General features: G+C 36.6%; 2 protein-coding genes across 2 annotated transcripts; both read right to left on the bottom strand.

The window, feature by feature from the left end:
• Positions 1-3,057: 3,057 nt before the first annotated feature.
• On the bottom strand, positions 3,058-5,631 carry LOC123524737 (uncharacterized). Its single transcript, XM_045303194.2, has one exon. The coding sequence runs from the start codon at positions 5,569-5,571 to the stop codon at positions 3,853-3,855; it is 1,719 nt and encodes a 572-aa protein (XP_045159129.1). The 5' UTR covers positions 5,572-5,631; the 3' UTR covers positions 3,058-3,852.
• Positions 5,632-11,619: 5,988 nt separating this feature from the next.
• Positions 11,620-15,016, bottom strand: LOC123524738 (uncharacterized). The gene has a single exon (XM_045303195.2). It carries the CDS (start codon positions 14,799-14,801, stop codon positions 13,230-13,232), a length of 1,572 nt encoding a protein of 523 aa, XP_045159130.1. The 5' UTR covers positions 14,802-15,016; the 3' UTR covers positions 11,620-13,229.
• Positions 15,017-19,034: the final 4,018 nt, after the last annotated feature.

Genomic DNA, 19,034 nt, shown 5'->3' with positions numbered 1-19,034 from the left:
CAATGTGGTGTTAGGGGTACATCAACCCTAACGTTTTACATTTTATTCCGTATATAATACATAAAATAGCATTTTGTAACAACCAAAGCAAACTAACAATCATTTCCGGCAATAAAAGATCTTTAATACGAAGTGCCACATAAATTTCGTTTTCACCATCCATTTCAACGTTATCACAATATTAGGCTAAATTGCATTCATTAGACACCAACATTTTTTTTAATCGTCATTGAATTTTACTGACATGTTGCTAAGACCGACATCCAACCTTAATTAAAAGTTTTCTGAAGGATAGTATAAAACCATAATATAGTCAACCTTTGCCTTATTTCTGGGTTACGACTTTCATTATTTTTTGGACTTGGCCAACTGACCAGGTAGACAATGAAAGAGGAAGGAACTGTGTACTTTGTTCTACCCCTTCGCCCGTCCTGGTATATGTATCTACACACTTAATTAGTTGACGTTTCTTCTAGTACGTATGTGTCTAAATACCTGAATAATAGACAGTGAAAGGGGAAGAAATTTACTATTTAGTTTTTTCCACCATGGTATGTATTTTCTACATACATGAATAATATGAATAATAGACAGTGGGGAGGGGGTGTTAATGGTATTGATAATCGATAAGAAAAATAAATAAACATTGTTAATTTCTTATTTTTGGTGTACACAAACTATTGGGGCGGGGTACTTACCACAGGGTAATAAATCATAATCAGCTGGCCAGTATTTCCTCCCTTTTATATACAAGAGTGTCATAATGACCCTATATCGCTCGCCTGTTAAATTTGGCCTAGGAATCATGAAGAGAAACATTCTGACCAAGTGTCATGAAGATAGGGTCATAAATATGCCTCTAGAGTGTTAACAAGCTTTTCCTCTGATTTGAGCGGGAGACCTAGTTTTTGAACCCACATGACCCAGTTTCGAACTTGACCTAGGAATCATCAAGATAAATATTCTGACCAAGTTTCATGAAGATATGGTTATAAAAGTGGCCTTTACAGTGTTAACAAGCTTTTACTTTGATTTGACCGGGTGACCTAGTTTTTGACCTCCATATGATCCAGTTGTAAACTTGTTATATGAATCATCAAGATAAACATTCTGACCAAGTTTCATGAAGATAGGTAATAAATGTAGCCTGTAGGGTGTGAACAAGCTTTTCCTTTGATTTGACCTGTTGACCTAGTTTTTGAAACCACACGAGACCCATTTTCGAACTTGAATTTAAAATCATTAAAATCAACATTCTGTAAAAGTTTGTATCAAATTAAAACATAATAGAAAATGTTGCCCCATTCAGGGGCAGTACCTCTACAACCTATGATGAAATCTAGCCAGTTTTTGAAAGGAACCGAGATTTTATTGTGACATAAGTTGTGTGTAAGTGTGGTTAGAATCAAATGTAAAATGTCACTTCTATCATGTTCACAAGGTTCGAATTAACCAATTTTTGCTCTTTCAGGGGTCAATCAGGGGCCGTAAATCCGGAACCTAAGATTGGATCTGATGGATCTATCATAGAATCCAAGATATTATATTATATTTTTGCAAGTTTATATCAAATCAAACCATAAATGAAGTCTCTATATGGCTGCAAAAGCCAAAATAGCAAATTTTGGCCCTTTAAGGGGCCATAACTCTGGAACCCATGATGTGATAAGCCAGTTTTCAAAAGGAACCGAGATATTATGCCAATGTAAGTTATATATAAGTTTGATTAAAATGAATTAATTGCAAAATGTTGTCTCTATCGTGTTCACAATAAGTTGTAAACGGAGGGACGGACGGACGACGGACGGAAGACGGACGAAGGGCGATCACAAAAACTAAAAAGGAATAAACTAAACGGGGGATGTCACTTGTTTTTTTTCCTCTATCTTGTTCACAAGCCAAAATAGCAAATTTTGGCCTTTTAAGGGGCCATAACTCTGGAACCTATGAAGGGATCTAGCCAGATTTCAAAAGGAACCAAGACATTATACCAATACAAGTTGTGTGCAAATTTGATTAAAATCAATTGAAAAATGTGGTCTCTATCGTGTTCACAAGAAATTGTGAACGGAGGGACGGACGGACGGACGACGGACGAAGGGCGATCACAAAAACTGAGAAGGAATAAACTAAACGAGAGGTGTCGCTTATTTTTTTCTCATTTATTGTGTACAATAAACTAAGGGGAAAACTAATCAGGGGGAGAATAAACCCATCTGCTTTACTATTTTCCTCTGTTTGTGCACAGAAGCTTGGAGTGATAAAAGAAACAGGGAAACTAGTCCAACTCATGACGTCATTATCACCAAAGTCACAGATTGGGACTAGAAAAAAAACAACCAGGGAAGAAAAAAAAACAACTGCTTAGTTTTTCCCTCCCCTTTTGTTGCACAAACACTAAGGGGTGGGGGAGGGGAAAACTTAGTAAAAGTGTGTGTGTGTTTGGAGACGGGATGGGTGTGGGTAGGGGAGAGAACCAATTATCAATAGTCAATAAATTGGACTGTGTCGATCAGGTATGACCTATTTGACAGCCAGACCGAGAAAGAACAACTTCCTCCATGCAAACAGATCTTTCGGAGTGTCCTTAACCCTTTTGCGGCTGTACTATGAATACCAAATTGCCAATGACGTTTATGACATCATCCAAAAACGACCTTAAGTTTTGGAAAGTTGGCGTTAAATATAAAAAGGGAAGCATTTACTGAAATTTTTATCTTTTATTCTGTTGAAATATATGATTTTTAGATCTCTAATTATAAAGATTATCAAGAGTACAAATTTTTCAAAGTATGTCATTTCTGTAAAAAATAAACAAATTTTCTGCTGAAGCTAGAAAATTCCAATGATACTTTCAGATTATAACGTAACATTTTGACAAAATAAAACACTGTTTTGTCAAAATGTTACGTTATAATCTGAAAGTATCATTGGATCTTTCTAGCTTTTAATAACACGCTGTGTTGACAACATCACTAGGTACTTTGACATGATAACATAGCTTTTTTGACATTATAAGACACTATTTGGACAAGTTAAAACCACATTTTGACATGACAACATACCTAGAAAACATAATAAGACACCATTTGGACAAGTTAACACCATACTTAGACATGAAAACATAGCATATTAATATAATTGGGCACTGTCTGGACAAGCTAACACTTAATGTACATACTAGTATCAGCCGGAAAAGATCTAGGCCTATCGTTTTGTGATTAAAAATTATTAATGCCTACAACTGGAATACGTTTCTTCAACAATAAGTGCATGAGAGCTATAATAGAGTTCACAACAATAAAGTAGGAAAGGTCCATAAAAAAGTAGTGTAACTAAAAGAGAAAAACAGCAATCAACTGTCAGAGGTAAGGTGTGATCATTCTTTATCTGACAAATTTGAAGAAGAGACACGAGTCTAGTCCTGAACACTACCAATTATTTATGTCTCGTAACAATAATATTGCTTAATCCTATTATTGGTACATTGTTTATGAAGTTTAGTTTTGGCAAGTGCGGTTCACAGTTTTGAGTCGTGTACAGCGGATAATAAAATAAAAAAGTAACATATAAACCAAAGGCGTGTTTAAATTAAGCACAATGAAGAGTTAATGTTAATGTGTAGGAATATATTCAGTGAAGTTTTTCTCTATATACATTTCTTGGGTATTACAAAAGCACATATCTCATATGAACTGTGAAAAGAGGCAGACAGTAATTTGTTGCATCATTAATAACCTCGAACAAAAGCCAAAATTGGTCAATGCAAATCGTTCTTCTGGCGTAATTCATTGAAAAGAGAATGAACGTTCGCTGTATAGAACATGCTTAACAATTTTAAGTACATTCTATTTAAGGTCTAGACACTGGTCTCGACTTCTTGATCAACGTGCTCACGTACTGTCCGTTTGTTGAAGCTTGAACATGTTTCCCGTTTTCATATGGTGAATGAACGTGTATCAGGTAACCATCAGTGCTGGCATTTGGACGCCAGATTCTAAAATCACCTCCAGCATTAAACGCATAAACAACGCCGCCGAATGGTGAATCAATAGACTGGGAACTACCGTAGCCTCTGAAACGGTATCCCTTGTTAACTCCATCAATTGCCTCGACATAGAATGTCAGTAAGTCACTATCAAAAGAAATGTGTTCATAGGCAGACCATTCCGAGAAATGTGTATTCCGTTCGGTTTTTACCTCAGTGTCAATATCATAGTGCATTGGTACGCTACGATTCCATGAAAGGATTCTGAATTCGCCTTTCAGTATGTTAACACCTTTTATTGGATCAGAACCCCAGCCATCGCTATACCCTATTAGTCTGTAATGTCCATTACCTGATGTTGACTCCAAATATCCCGTCCAAAGACGAACATCCTTGTCACTAAAGGCATAAACAACACCCCCTGCGTTTGAATACTTCCGGTGCATCATGGTGGCGCCAAGACCTTCAGAAACCACGCTATAATCTGCAGCATGACAGCGGATTTGTACATTGATAAACCGAGGGTATCCGGATAACCCGTGTTTCAGTTCATAGTATGACAAAGAACTGTTTGTGACATCTAGCGGTAACCAATCTGTTTTAAAATCTGGCTTTGGAAAATCTGAAGGAGCCCAAACTTTAACGCGCACGTAGGCTTCAGTGGCTGTTTGGTGATTATTTCCAATACGACGGAAATTGGCGCTGCCGGTGTTTACAACAACACCTGCATCTTGATTGTTACTTTTAGTTGGTGCAACAAGAATGACATGTGTTTCGTTATATAAATAAACAATGCCCCCGTATACTTCCCCGTTGTCATCATCACTTTGGAAGGCTGGATCTCCGTGAAATATCCAACCTGCATTAGGTCCTGTTGTTGGTCGAATTTGAACTTCTACTTTGAACGGCAATACCCTTAATCCATGTTGCACAACGCGTTGAACATTTTCCTGGTCGTGAGCCCGCATAAACATCCATTCACTTACAAATGAAGGTCCAAGGAAGCCGGTGTTAAAGTTATGTAAATCAAAACAAGTACTATTAACCGAGTCTATACCCTTTCTAAGTTCGTTGTCTGCAGACTGTAAGCCAATGATAGAGGAATGAGCATTATCCAAACCGTCTGCTGTTCTTCTGAGATCGTTTGAAGACGTATCAAACTCTACCTTCAGATTGTCAGTTTCCTGTTTATATATACCGAGTTCATTTTCTAGTTCTGAAATTTTCAAAAGAGCGTCTTCAAGTCTATGTTCCGTAGCCTTAGTAATAAACTTTTCTTCGTTGAACCCTTTCAATAGCCTGACATAATCTTGATGTGTCACGAGGCTGCCTTGATCCGAGACATTGTTATTCCCTAACGATTTGCACTCACATGTCTTTCCCGCTGATATCAATCCATTAATCTTTCCAGCCAGATCTCGAATTTGAGCCGACATATCTACCCATACTTTCCGTTTAATAGCACCTATTTCATCAAAAATAAGTTCATGAATAGATTCTTTTTCTGACGATGATGATAACGTAACGTAAAAATGCGGAAAATGACAATATAGTACAATCAAAATATAGAGTATTTTACACATCTTGCTAGCAACAACACATCAAGTCGTAAAACTGTGAAATTCTTGCAAGTAAACAGGATATACACCAGACAGATTGTTTACTTCTTATCTGAATTGCATTAGCAAAATTCTCGAAAATAACAATTTATTTTCTCTGAGAAAAGTGGATTGCGGTCAAACGTTATCGTCTTGGAACGATTAGTTTAATGCATTATAGTTAATGACGCATGCAGTTTTGATAAGCCTTCTTTTCTGTAATCAAAGTTGGTAATAGTACACCTACAAATGAACATTTATCACTGACAGGAGCAGGTCTTATCTTTAATATAAACATGATGATTTTGATTTAATATGTTTTATTATTATTATTATTATTATTATTATTATTATTATTTGATTGCGGAAATTGCATTGTCACTGTGTTTGGTTAGTTGGATGAATTTGGATTAACGTACCTTTTCTTGTCACCACACATTTTCTTATTACCGCAACGTGTGCGGAATTTTACTGGAGCCCGCGAAAATAAAGTCATCCAATATTATTTTTGTGGCGCCTATTATTTTGAAAAGATAAAGATGGCGCTAACACAAGGAAGATAAGAGTCTGTCTTAGTATGTTACTGATTAACATGCATACACTTGTGTGTCATTACCGTATGTCCCACAGTTTCCTTTTCAAAACCATCCTTGACCGAATTACTGACCTTAGGAAATAACATGTATTAAATATGGATGAGGTTGTTCCATGTATTAGTCCATTGTCTTCTAATAAGATTGTAGACGGACTGACGGATTTTGTAATTCAGATATTGTAAATGAGTTCTGAACATGTTCTCCAGCTAAGCCTCCAGATGCAACTGATTGCTATCACTTTATCGATGCATGTTTCTTTTTCATTATAATATCATTTTTTCATTAATAACATAATATTTTCAAGGAAATGGCATGTAAGTAAAGCGTTACCAATTACTTTATCAGAGTTAAGCTTGACACAAAATGTGACACAGTTTTTGAAAAAAATAAGGTTTTATTTTAATTCTGCTTCCGTTATTTGATATTGACTTTGAAGTGTCATGTGAAGTACAAATTGTTCCAACTTCGCATGGAGAGATAGATAATGTTCTTATAGAATACTGAGAGTTTGGCATCTAAGTGCAAAAATATACGGTCAAGACTAAAGATGGGAATGCTACATCATCTGTGTACAGCCGTGATAGAAATTAGAAGCTTGGAATAAATTAACTGATTAGCTTTCTGCAGGTTATTAAAAATGTAATCCGTGTATTCTAACATTGACCGATTTCATTTCCAGTTAAACAAAGAAAGAGACCAAGCGCTGTATATTTAACAAATAATCAAGGCCTTCGAGTGGTTAATCGTTTAATTTACCACGGTTTCAGAGTTCAGATGCGTAGGAATTGAAACACGAGGGTGTTAGCCCGAGTGGTTAAATACTGAAGCATCTGAACGATGAACCGTGGTAAATTAGACGATAAATCATAAGAAGGCCTTGATTGTTTTCATTCTGACATGCTCATTGACATATTTTGATAAATATTATGCTGGACTTCATTTACCCGAGGAGTAATGTATAGGACCTCATGCGGCAATTTGACATCATAATTCACGTCATAATGCTCTCTTACCGGTCCGCGCGTCAACCGTTGTTTATTGCAGAATATACAGAGCTTGATTTCCTTCTTTGTTTAACTGGAAATCAAATCGAGCCATGTTAGAATCTGCGATAAGCAACGGTTGACGCGCGGACCGGTAAGAGAGCATTTTCCCGTCACTTATGACGTCAAATTGCCGCATCACGTACTGTTCATTACTCCTCGGGTAAAAGAAGTCAAGCATAATATTTATTAAAATATTACAATGAGCATGTCAGAACGAAAGCAATCAAGGCCTTCTTGTGATTTATCGTCTAATTAATCACGGTTTATCGTTCAGATGCTTCAGTATTTAACCACAGACACTTGGGGTCAGGAAACCCACCCACTCCACATTCCTCAGCTCCATCCAAAGGTAAGCAAATAGTTTGTAGCATTTTAACACGTATTGCACATAGATGACGTTCTTTAAAATTTCAGTGTGTTTTAAAAACATTTTTCACCACCAATGCTCCTAATATAAGAACACTTGCAATTGTGAAACTGACACTGGGAACACTTGCTTGCGCTGGAGTCCCGTTCTTTTATCGTGCGTTTCATTAGCCGGGTACTAAAATTAATACGCGTACGACTAGATTTATTTTGGATCATAGCTTCCTATTACAAAAGTCCAATTTTGGTACCCGGTTTTAATATGCGCAGTACAAAGCAGGGAACAATTCGCAGGGAAGTGTTCCATAAAATTAAAATTGATCGATTTATAATAGTTATCAATTTCTCGTCGGAATCCGAATGTCAGTTGTCAGGAGTAGTGTCATTTGACAGAATGGTACCAGACCCGTCGATTAATACCAGGGATTGACAGGTAGGTGTTAATTTAAAAATTTAACCGGCTATTGTTTCCTAGTGACCATTACACAGTGGCAAGTCTTCTTGTTTTAGGAGCATAATAGGTGGTGAAAAATGTTAAATTTAACAACTGGTAATGGTATATTAGACACAAAACATATACTTTAGTAAATATATATACATGATGAAAGTGACAATCATTTCAAGTTTGAAAATTGTCATTTGCCTTCATCTGGACGGAGATTTTCATGGAGCAACATCATTCGGAATCTATATATCACAGCTTTTTCGTTTTGCAAAACCTTGCTCAAAGGTACAAGATTTTCTATATAGAAAATGTATATTACAATAAAATTTGTCACAACAGAGTTATCGCTGTCACCTATCGCGTAAAGCTGTCATTTCACCTACTGCGTAGAGCTGCCATTTTTACCACAGATAGCCTAACCATTTAAAGAAATATAAAAAAAATCCCTTAAACAATTCTTAAACTTATTCTTGCATAAACTGTATACTACTAGGATTTAGTTTATAAACTACGGACAAAATAAAAGTTACGCTTTTTTTAATCAAACAGTTGTAACATCTGTAAAGAAAATATTAAAAGAAGAAACAATACGAAAATCGTAAAGAAAAGCACATGTTTGGTGAATGAACCCTCTACAGTTAGTCACTTTCCTAGTTGATGGCGTGATGACTACAAATCATTGAGTTTATTTGGTGTACTGATCTACTTCATGTTTACCCTGATTTGAATATTTTTATAATTTCATCACTAATGTTAGAGCATCTACATATGAATAATAAACAGTAAGTGGAAAGAAAGTGACTAGTTGGTTCTTTCCCTCTAGCAGGCACGGAAGAAACTTATTACATAGTTATTCCCTGTAAGTCTACATACCTGAATAATAAATGATAAAAGCGGAAGAAAATAACTGGTTGGTTCATTCCTCAAGTATGTATATATGTACATACCTGAATTATAATAGAGGGTGAAGCGGATAGAAACTGACTACTAGTAGTTTGTTCTCCCCCCTCCCTTATCTATATGTATCTACCTACCGGAATAATTTTAGGCTACATCTCATTTGTATGATATCATTTTAATAATTTCAGTTTACCAATTTGAATTGGTTGTCGTCTTAAATGAAGACTTAGACCTTTGTATTTTCTTCATTTTGATGTTGCCGATGGGGAATATTTGTTGAAAGTTACGCGCTTGTATCAAATTTTGCAATACTTTCATAATTTCTACCCCACTATAAAGAATAGGCCTGTCAGTAGGCAAATCACCTAGAAATGAAACGCGAACCATATTTTAAGCCGACTGACATTAGGCTGGAATGGTATTTGATTTTTTTAGATAATTGTTTATCTATTTTGTTTTCTTTATTGCATTGTTGGGCGTAATTTATTTCATTAAGGGTTAGAGGTTTTTAAGATTTTCCAAATAAGTATATGCCCTAATGTGGTGTGTGGGGTACATCGACCGTAATGTTTTACATTTTATTCCGTATATAATACATAAAATAGCATTTTGTAACAACCAAATCAAACTAACAATCATTTCCGGCAATAAAAGATCTATAATACGAAGTGTCACATAAATGTCGTTTTCACCATCCATATCAACGTTATCACAATATTAGGCTAAATTGCATTCGTTAGACACCAACGGTTTTTTTTTAAATCGTCATTGAGTTTTACTGTCATGTTGCTAAGACCGGCATCCAACCTTAATTAAAAGTTTTCTGAAGGATAGTATAAAACCATAATATAGTCAACCTTTGCCTTATTTCTGGGTTACGACTTTCAATTTTTTTGGCCTTGGCCAACTGACCAGGTAGACAATGAAAGAGGAAGGAACTGAGTACTTTGTTTTTCCCCTTCGTCCGTCCTGTATATGTATCTACACACTTAATTAGTAGACGTTTCTTCTAGTACGTATGTGTCTAAATACCTGAATAATAGACAGTGAAAGAGGAAGAAATTTACTATTTAGTACTTTCCACCATGGTATGTATTTTCTACATACATGAATAATATGAATAATAGACAGTGGGCAGGGGTTGTTAATGGTATAGATAATCGATAAAAAAAATAAACATTGTTAATTTCTTATTTTTTGTGTACACAAACTATTGGGGCGGGGTACCTACCACAGGGTAATGAATCATGATCAGCTGGTCAGTATTTCCTCCCTTTTATATACAAGCGTGTCATAATGACCCTATATCGCTCGCCTGTTAAATTTGGCCTAGGAATCATGAAGATAAACATTCTGACCAAGTTTCATGAAGACATGGTCATAAATATGCCTCTAGAGTGTTAACAAGCTTTTCCTCTGATTTGAGCGGGAGATCTAGTTTTTGATCACACATGACCCAGTTTCGAACTTGACCTAGGAATCATCAAGATAAATATTCTGACCAAGTGTCATGAAGATATGGTTATAAATGTGGCCTTTACAGTGTTAACAAGCTTTTACTTTGATTTGACCGGGTGACCTAGTTTTTGACCCCCATATGATCCAGTTGTAAACTTGGTATATGAATCATCAAGATAAACTTTCTGACCAAGTTTCATGAAGATAGGTATAAAATGTGGCCTGTAGGGTGTTGACAAGCTTTTCCTTTGATTTGACCTGGTGACCTAGTTTTTGAAACTACTCGAGACCCAGTTTCGAACTTGGCTTTAAAATCATCAAAAAAACATTCTATATAAGTTTGTATCAAATTAAAACATAATAGAAATTGTTGCCCCATTCAGGGTCAGTACCTCTAGAGCCTATGATGAAATCTAGCCAGTTTTCGAAAGGAACCGAGATTTTATTGTGACTTAAGTTGTGTGTAAGTGTAGTTAAAATCAAATGTAAAATGTCACTTCTATCATGTTCACAACGTTCAAATTAACCAATTTTTGCTCTTTCAGGGGTCAATCAGGGGCCGTAACTCCGGAACCTAAGATTGGATCTGACGGATCCATCATAGAATCCAAGATCTATTGTTGTTAAAGATATTTTTGCAAGCTTATATCAAATCAAACCATAATTGAAGTCTCTATATGGCTGCAAAAGCCAAAATAGCAAATTTTGCCCTTTAAGAGGGCATAACCCTGGAACCCATGATGGGATTAGCCAGTTTTCAAAAGTAACCGAGATATTATGCCAATGTAAGTTATGTATAAGTTTGATTAAAATTAATTGATTGCAAAATGTTGTCTCTATCGTGTTAACAATAAATTGTGAACGGAGGGACGGACGGACGACGGACGGAAGACGGACGAAGGGCGATCAGAAAAACTGAGAAGGAATAAACTAAACGGGGGATGGCACTTGTTATTGTTTTTCTCTATCGTGTTCACAAGCCAAAATAGCAAGTTTTGGCCCTTTAAGGGCCATAACACTGGCACCCAGGAAGGGATCTAGCCAGTTTTCAAAAGGAACCAAGATATTATGCCAATACAAGTTGTGTGCAAATTTGATTAAAATCGATTGAAAAATGTGATCTCTATCGTGTTCACAAGAAATTGTGAACGGAGGGATGGACGGACGGACGACGGACGAAGTTCGATCACAAAAACTGAGAAGGAATAAACTAAACGAGAGGTGTCACTTATTTTTTTCTCATTTATTGTGTACAATAAACTAAACGGAAAACTAACCAGGGGGTAGAATAAACTCAACTGCTTTACTATTTTCCTCTGTTTGTGCACAGAAGCTTGGAGTGATAAAAGAAACAGGGAAACTAGTCCAACTCATGACGTCATTATCACCGGAGTCACAGATTGGGACTAGAAAAAAAACAACCAGGGAAGAAAAAAAATCAACTGCTTAGTTTTTTTCTCCCTTTTTGTTGCACAAACACTAAGGGGGTGGGGTGGGAAACTAAGTTAAAGTGTGTGTGTGTTTGGAGATGGGTGTGGGTAGGGGAGGGGGAGAGAACCAATTATCAATAGTCAATAAATTGGACTATGTCGAACAGGTATGACATATTTGACAGCAAGAGCAAGAAAGAACAACTTCCTCCATGCAAACAGATCTTTCTGAGTGTCCTTAACCCTTTCGCGGCTGTATTATGAATACCAAATTGCCGGTGACGTTTATGACGCCATCCAAAACGACCTTTAGTTTTGGAAAGTTGGCGTTAAATATAAAACGGGAAGCATTTACTGAAATATTTATCTTTTATTCTGTAGAAATATATGATTTTTAGATCTCTATTTAAATTAAATATAAAGATTATCAAGAGTACAAATTTTTCAAAGTATGTCATGTTTGTAAAAAATAAACAAATTTTCTGCAACGGTGCCCGACCATTCGGTGGACACGGAATCAGTGCGTTTAAACGAAGGCATAAAAACACAAGTTTATATGGAACGCCGCAGCTGTCTTATGCCCGGTCATTTCATACATTTTTGTCGGAATATGGTGTAAACTTACCTATACAATGTTTAATTATGTAAAGAAACTACACATTATGTATGTTATCATGTCAAAGTGTGGTGTTAATTTGTCAAAACAGTGTCTTCTTATGTTAAATAGTCATATTATCTTCTCAGGGTTAGGTGTTATCTTTTGAAAACAGTGTTTTATCACGTTTAAAAACTATGTAATCATGTCAAAGTGTGCTGATAATTTGTCCAAATAGTGTCTTATAATGTCAAAAAAGCTATGCTATTATGTCAAAGTTCCTAGTGATGTTGCCAACACAGCGTGTTATTAAAAGCTAGAAAAATCCAATGATACTTTCAGATTATAACGTAACATTTTGACAAAATAAAATACTGTTTTGTCAAAATGTTACGTTATAATCTGAAAGTATCATTGGATCTTTCTAGCTTTTAATAACACGCTGTGTTGACAACATCACTATGTACTTTGACATGATAACAGATAATGAAACAAAAAAAAGTAACATATAAACCAAAGGCGTGTTTAAATTAAGCACGATGAAGAGTTAATGCGTAGGAAAATAATCAGTTCTCTATATACTTTTCTTGGGTATTACAAAAGCACTTTTCTCATATGAACTGTGAAAAGAGGCAGACAGTATTTTGTCACATCATTAACTATCTTACAGTATTTTGTCGCATCATTAACTATCTTGAACACAAGCCAAAATTGATCAATGCAAATCGTTCTTCTGGCTTAATTCATTGAAAAGATAATGAACGTTCGCTGTATAGAACATGTTTAACATTATTAAATACATTCTTTTTAAGGTCTAGACACTGGTCCCGACTTCTTGATCAATGTGCTCACGTACTGTCCGTTTGTTGAAGCTTGAACATGTTTCCCGTTTCCATATGGTGAATGAACATGTATTAGGTACCCATCAGTGGTGGCATTTGGACGCCAGATTCTGAAATCACCTCCAGAATTAAACGCATACACAGCTCCGCCGAAAGGTGAATCAATGGACTGGGAATTACCGTAGCCTCTAAAACGGTATCCCTTGTTAACTCCATCAACTGCCTCGACATAGAATGACAGTAAGTCACTATCAAAAGAAATGTGTTCATAGGCAGGCCATTCCGAGAAATATGTATTCCGTTCGGTTTTTACCTCAGTGTCAAAATCATAGTGCATTGGTACGCTACGATCCCATGAAAGGATTCTGAATTCGCCTTTGAGTATGTTAACACCTTTTATCGGATCAGAACCCCAGCCATCGCTATACCCTATTAGCCTGTAATGTCCATTATCTGATGTTGACTCCAAATATCCCGCCCAAAGACGAACATTCTTGTCACTAAAGGCATAAACAACACCCCCTGCGTTTGAATACTTCCGGTGCATCATGGTGGCGCCAAGACCTTCAGAAACCACGCTATAATCTGCAGCATGAAAACGAATTTGTACATTGATAAACCGAGGGTATCCAGATAACCCGTGTTTCAGTTCATAGTATGATAAAGAACTGTTTGTTACATCTAGCGGTAACCAATCTGTTTTAAAATCTGGCTTTGGAAAATCAGAGGGAGCCCAAACTTTAACGCGCACGTAGGCTTCAGTGGCAGTTTGGTGATTATTTCCAATACGTCGGAAATCGGCGCTGCCGGTGTTTACAACAACACCTGCATCTTGATTGTTACTTTTAGTTGGTGCAACAAGAATGACATGTGTTTCGTTATACAAATAAACAATGCCCCCGTATACTTCCCCGTTGTCATCATCACTTTGGAAGGCTGGATCTCCGTGAAATATCCAACCTGCATTAGGTCCTGTTGTTGGTCGAATTTGAACTTCTACTTTGAACGGCAATACCCTTAATCCATGTTGCACAACGCGTTGAACATTTTCCTGGTCGTGAGCCCGCATAAACATCCATTCACTTACAAATGAAGGTCCAAGGAAACCGGTGTTAAAGTTATGGTAATCAAAACATGTACTATTAACCGAGTCTATATCCTTTCTAAGATCGTCGTCTGCAGACTGTAAGCCAATGATAGAGGAATGAGCATTATCCAAACCGTCTGCTGTTTTTCTGAGATCCTTTGAAGACGTATCAAACTCTAACTTTAGATTGTAATTTTCCTGCTTATAAATACCGAGTTCATTTTCTAGTTTTGAAATTTTCAAAAAAGCGTCTTGAAGTCTATGTTCCATAGCCTTAGTAATACACTTTTCTTCATTGAACCCTTTCAATAGCCTAACATACTCTTGATGTGTCACAAGGTTGTCTTGATCCGAGACATTGTTGTTCCCAAACGATTTGCACTCACATGTCTTCCCCTCTGATATCAATCCATCAATTTTTTCAGCCAGATCTCGAATTTGAGCCGACATATCTACCCATACTTTCCGTTTAATAGCACCTATTTCATCAAAAATAAGTTCATGAATAGATTCTTTTTCTGACGATGATTTTAACGTAGCGTAAAAGTGCGGAAATGACAATATAGTACAACCAAAATATAGAATATTTTACACATCTTGCTAGCATCAACATATCAAGTTGTAAAACTGTGAAGTTCTTGCAAGTAAACAGGATATACACCAGGCAGATTGTTTACATTTTCTCTTGAAAAAGTATTAGGGAGATTCTTATCAGAACTGCATTAGCAAAATTCTCGAAAATAGATGTTTATATTTTCTGAGAAAAGTGGATTGAGGTCAAATATCGGGCAAATATTATCTTCTTAGATTAGCTTCATGCATTAATGTAATGATGCATGCATGTTTCGATGTACATTCTTTAGAAATATCGAAGTTCTGTACATGTAATCGAAGTTTGCAACTCGATACTGCCAAATGGATATTTATCACCGAAATTTGTAAATTCTTGTCATGACGCAGGTCCTATGTTTATATAACTTAATGAGTTAGATTCAATATCGTCTTTGTTTCGTTAGGCAGTCAAAACAGAAACAGCTTGGTTTCTTGCAGGATAATATCACTTAAGGGATAAAGTGTAAGTAAAAAGAGAAATCCTTGAAGTAATTAGCACACCAGTAAAAAGCCAGTAACATCATCTGTAAATACACACAGTAATGGATAGATAGGTAATTCCATACTTTTTGGGCAAAGTCTGTCGTCAGAATTTCAAAATACTTTATTTGATTTTTGTTTCAAATATTGATCAGTTACATACAGAATATGATTTTCTACGTAGATAATTTTTTTTTTAGATTTTTTAGATAAAGAGAGTTGCCCAGTACGAATTCAGAGATCATTTTGAAAGCATGGAAGACTGCAAATACCAGATTTCTTTTGATGAAGTAATTATGTCTCCCCTAGGAGACATATTGTTTTTGCCCTGTCCGTCCGTCCGTCTGTCCGTCCGTCCATCCGTCCGTACGTCACACTTCATTTCCGAGCAATAACTGGAGAACCATTTGACCTAGAACCTTCAAACTTCATAGGTTTGTAGGGCTGCTAGAGTAGACGACCCCTATTGTTTTTGGGGTCACTCCATCAAAGGTCAAGGTCACAGGGGCCTGAACATTGAAAACCATTTCCGATCAATAACTAGAGAACCACTTGATCCAGAATGTTGAAACTTAATAGAATGATTGATCATGAAGAGTAGATGACCCCTATTGATTTTGGGGTCACTCCGTCAAAGGTCAAGGTCACAGGGGCCTGAACATTGAAAACCATTTCCGATCAATAACTAGAGAACCACTTGACCCAGAATGTTGAAACTTCATAGGATGATTGGTCATGAAGAGTAGATGACCTCTATTGATTTTGGGGTCACTCCGTCAAAGGTCAAGGTCACAGGGGCCTGAACATTGAAAACCATTTCCGATCAATAACTAGAGAACAAGTTGACCCAGAATGTTGAAACATAATAGGATGATTGGTTATAAAGAGTAGATGACCCCTAACGATTTTGGGGTCACTCTGTGAAAGGTCAAGGTCACAGGGGCCCGCACATTGAAAACCATTTCCGGTCAGTAACTTGAGAACCACTTGACCCAGAATGATAAAACTTCGTAGGATGATTGGTCATGCAGAGTAGATGAACCCTAACGATTTTAGGGTCACTCTGTTAAAGGTCAAGGCCACAGGGGCCTGAACATGGAAAACCATTTCCAATCAATAACTTGAGAACCTCTCGACCCAGAATGTTGAAACTTCATAGGATGATTGTTCATGCAGAGTAAATGACCCTTATTGTTTTTGGGGTCACTCTGTTAAAGGTCAAGGTCACAGGGGCCTGAACATTGATAACCAGGTCCGATCAATAACTTGAGAACCACTTGACCCAGAATGTTGAAACTTCATAGGATGATTGAACATGCAGAGTAGATGACCCCTATTGATTTTGGGGTCAGGCTATTAAAGGTCAAGGTCACAGTGGCCTGTTCATGTAAAATCATTTTTTGGAAATAACTTGAGAACCACTTGACCTACAATGTTGAAACTTAATAGGATGATTGGACATGCAGAGTACATGACCCCTATTTATTTTGAGGTCACTTGATCAAAGGTCAGGGTCACAGGAGCCTGAACAGTGACTTGAGAACCACTAGGCCACGAGTGTTGAAATTTAGCGGGATGTCTGGACATGCCAAGTAGATGATCCCTATTGCAGCCAACCATCAGTGTCTCTTTGACTTTTGCTCCTGACCCCTATTGACTTCTTGCCTATAGGACTTTGCATTGGGGGAGACATGCGCCTTTTTACAAAAGCATTTTCTAGTTTGAACGTGAGGAGAGGACTGCCTTATGTCGTGAGCGACAGTGTAATTACCAGTTAGAAAATGAAGCCTGTAATCAAGAAAGAAGAATGCAAACGCTACAGTCGAAAAAAGGTTTAGTGAAAAAGTACAACAGATGTCAAATAGAGAAAAGAAAAAAGATCAGACAAAAAATGGAGACGCAGTTAGTGAAATAAAAAATAGCACCTGACCATAACATTTTAAAACAAATGGAAAACAAACTAACTCCCTCAACTTACCTAAGTCTTGGTAGATCAGTTAACTATATTTGAGGAGTTTCCTAGAATCATCAGTCAGATATTTTTTTCAAATGAAATCAGTTTCTGTTATGTTTGTGAAGTAGAAATCTGATCACGTAAATTGAACTGTGCAACCTGTGATGATCCCAAGTGCACGTGCATTGATAATGATGAAATATGGTTTACAACTGATAACGTAAGATTATCTTTGTTTACAGACGTTTCCTTTCATATGATTTAATAGCATGCCCCGTACCCCTATCAACCTGACTCCTGAGACCCTCTCCGAGGTGCACAACCCTCAAATTATTAGTTACTTTCTCTACACATTTAGTGTCGCGACACATAAAATCGTGCTGAATTCCTCATGAAATGTAAATGTTTTATACCAGTAAAACATTTCCCAAAGGGTTCTAGTGTAAATTCGCCACAGTTGAGATCTATTTACTATACTTTCTAGAAAAACCCATATATCATCGTAAACTACAAATAATAAGCTGTCAAACTATTAAAAGAAAAGGGGTTGTAGACAGATTTTTGGTGAAACGCCGCCAGATTGAAGCCACTGACTCTTTCTCGGATCGCGTTGTTGACGGCGTCGCGCAGTAAACGACCCTGCTTTTGTTTTCGCCATGAACACGCGAAATTTATCATGAAAAGTGTCTTATTTTTCTGAAAATACATGTGCGTGTCCACTTTATGTTGATGACGTGTACCAAGGTTCATTTCAATTTGATGGAAATTGTTGATGATTAGACAATGTCCCGGTGTAGAAACTCAACGTCCAGAAAAAGGACAAATAGTTTAAAAACATAAACGGATATAAAAATCCAAACAATATGCGTGACCAGTTCATGTTGGTGAAGTAAACAAAGTTCAATTCTGCTGGACGAAAACTGAAGGACGTGTTGAGTACAAAATATTTCGATGTAGATCTATCTAGATATGAGTTATAATATTTCAAAATCAATAAAAAACGGCAGTTGCAGTGTACCAAAACTAATACGACGATATGTGCATGTCAACTCCATGTTTGATGACGTATACTAAGTTTCATTTCATTTTAATCACATATATTTAAGTCTGTCTTGAAATGTATGTCATTGTCGAGAGGGGAAGACAACTCTAGCGGCCTTGTCTAGTAAAGCTTAAAGTAATGATTATCCCCTGCTGACGTAATGCATCACATTCGTCACAGCGTTCTCTTTCGAAGATTCCAGCAATGAATACAGGTCAGAAAAAAATTCTCTTAGTTATTATTTTAATATTGTTAAAATAGAGTTTATAAACGAGCTGTGCATGTTATACTCTTGATTTATTAGAAAGTCTAAATATTTAAAATATGTTTATAATTTGTATAGATCTAGTAGACTTAGCAATATAAACTTCAGATCTTTGTCTACCTGCTTTTTGGCCGTTTAAGACCCGAGCACGTGGTATAGATCTACATGTTTTTATACCTTCGCGTGTATTCAATTTATTTACATATCTGGAAATGCCGAGGAGACAATCCAGGGCGGAAGCCGTAGGGCGGAGACTTCAACGATGGCCTTACAAGTTGAAACTAGGAGAACGCATAGGCGCACACACTTATGCCAGTTAACAACCTAGAG

Source organism: Mercenaria mercenaria, chromosome 3, assembly GCF_021730395.1.
Source record: "Mercenaria mercenaria strain notata chromosome 3, MADL_Memer_1, whole genome shotgun sequence".
NCBI lineage: Eukaryota > Metazoa > Mollusca > Bivalvia > Venerida > Veneridae > Mercenaria > Mercenaria mercenaria.
Note: the sequence above shows the minus strand (reverse complement) of the source record. Positions and strands in the feature narration are given on the sequence as shown.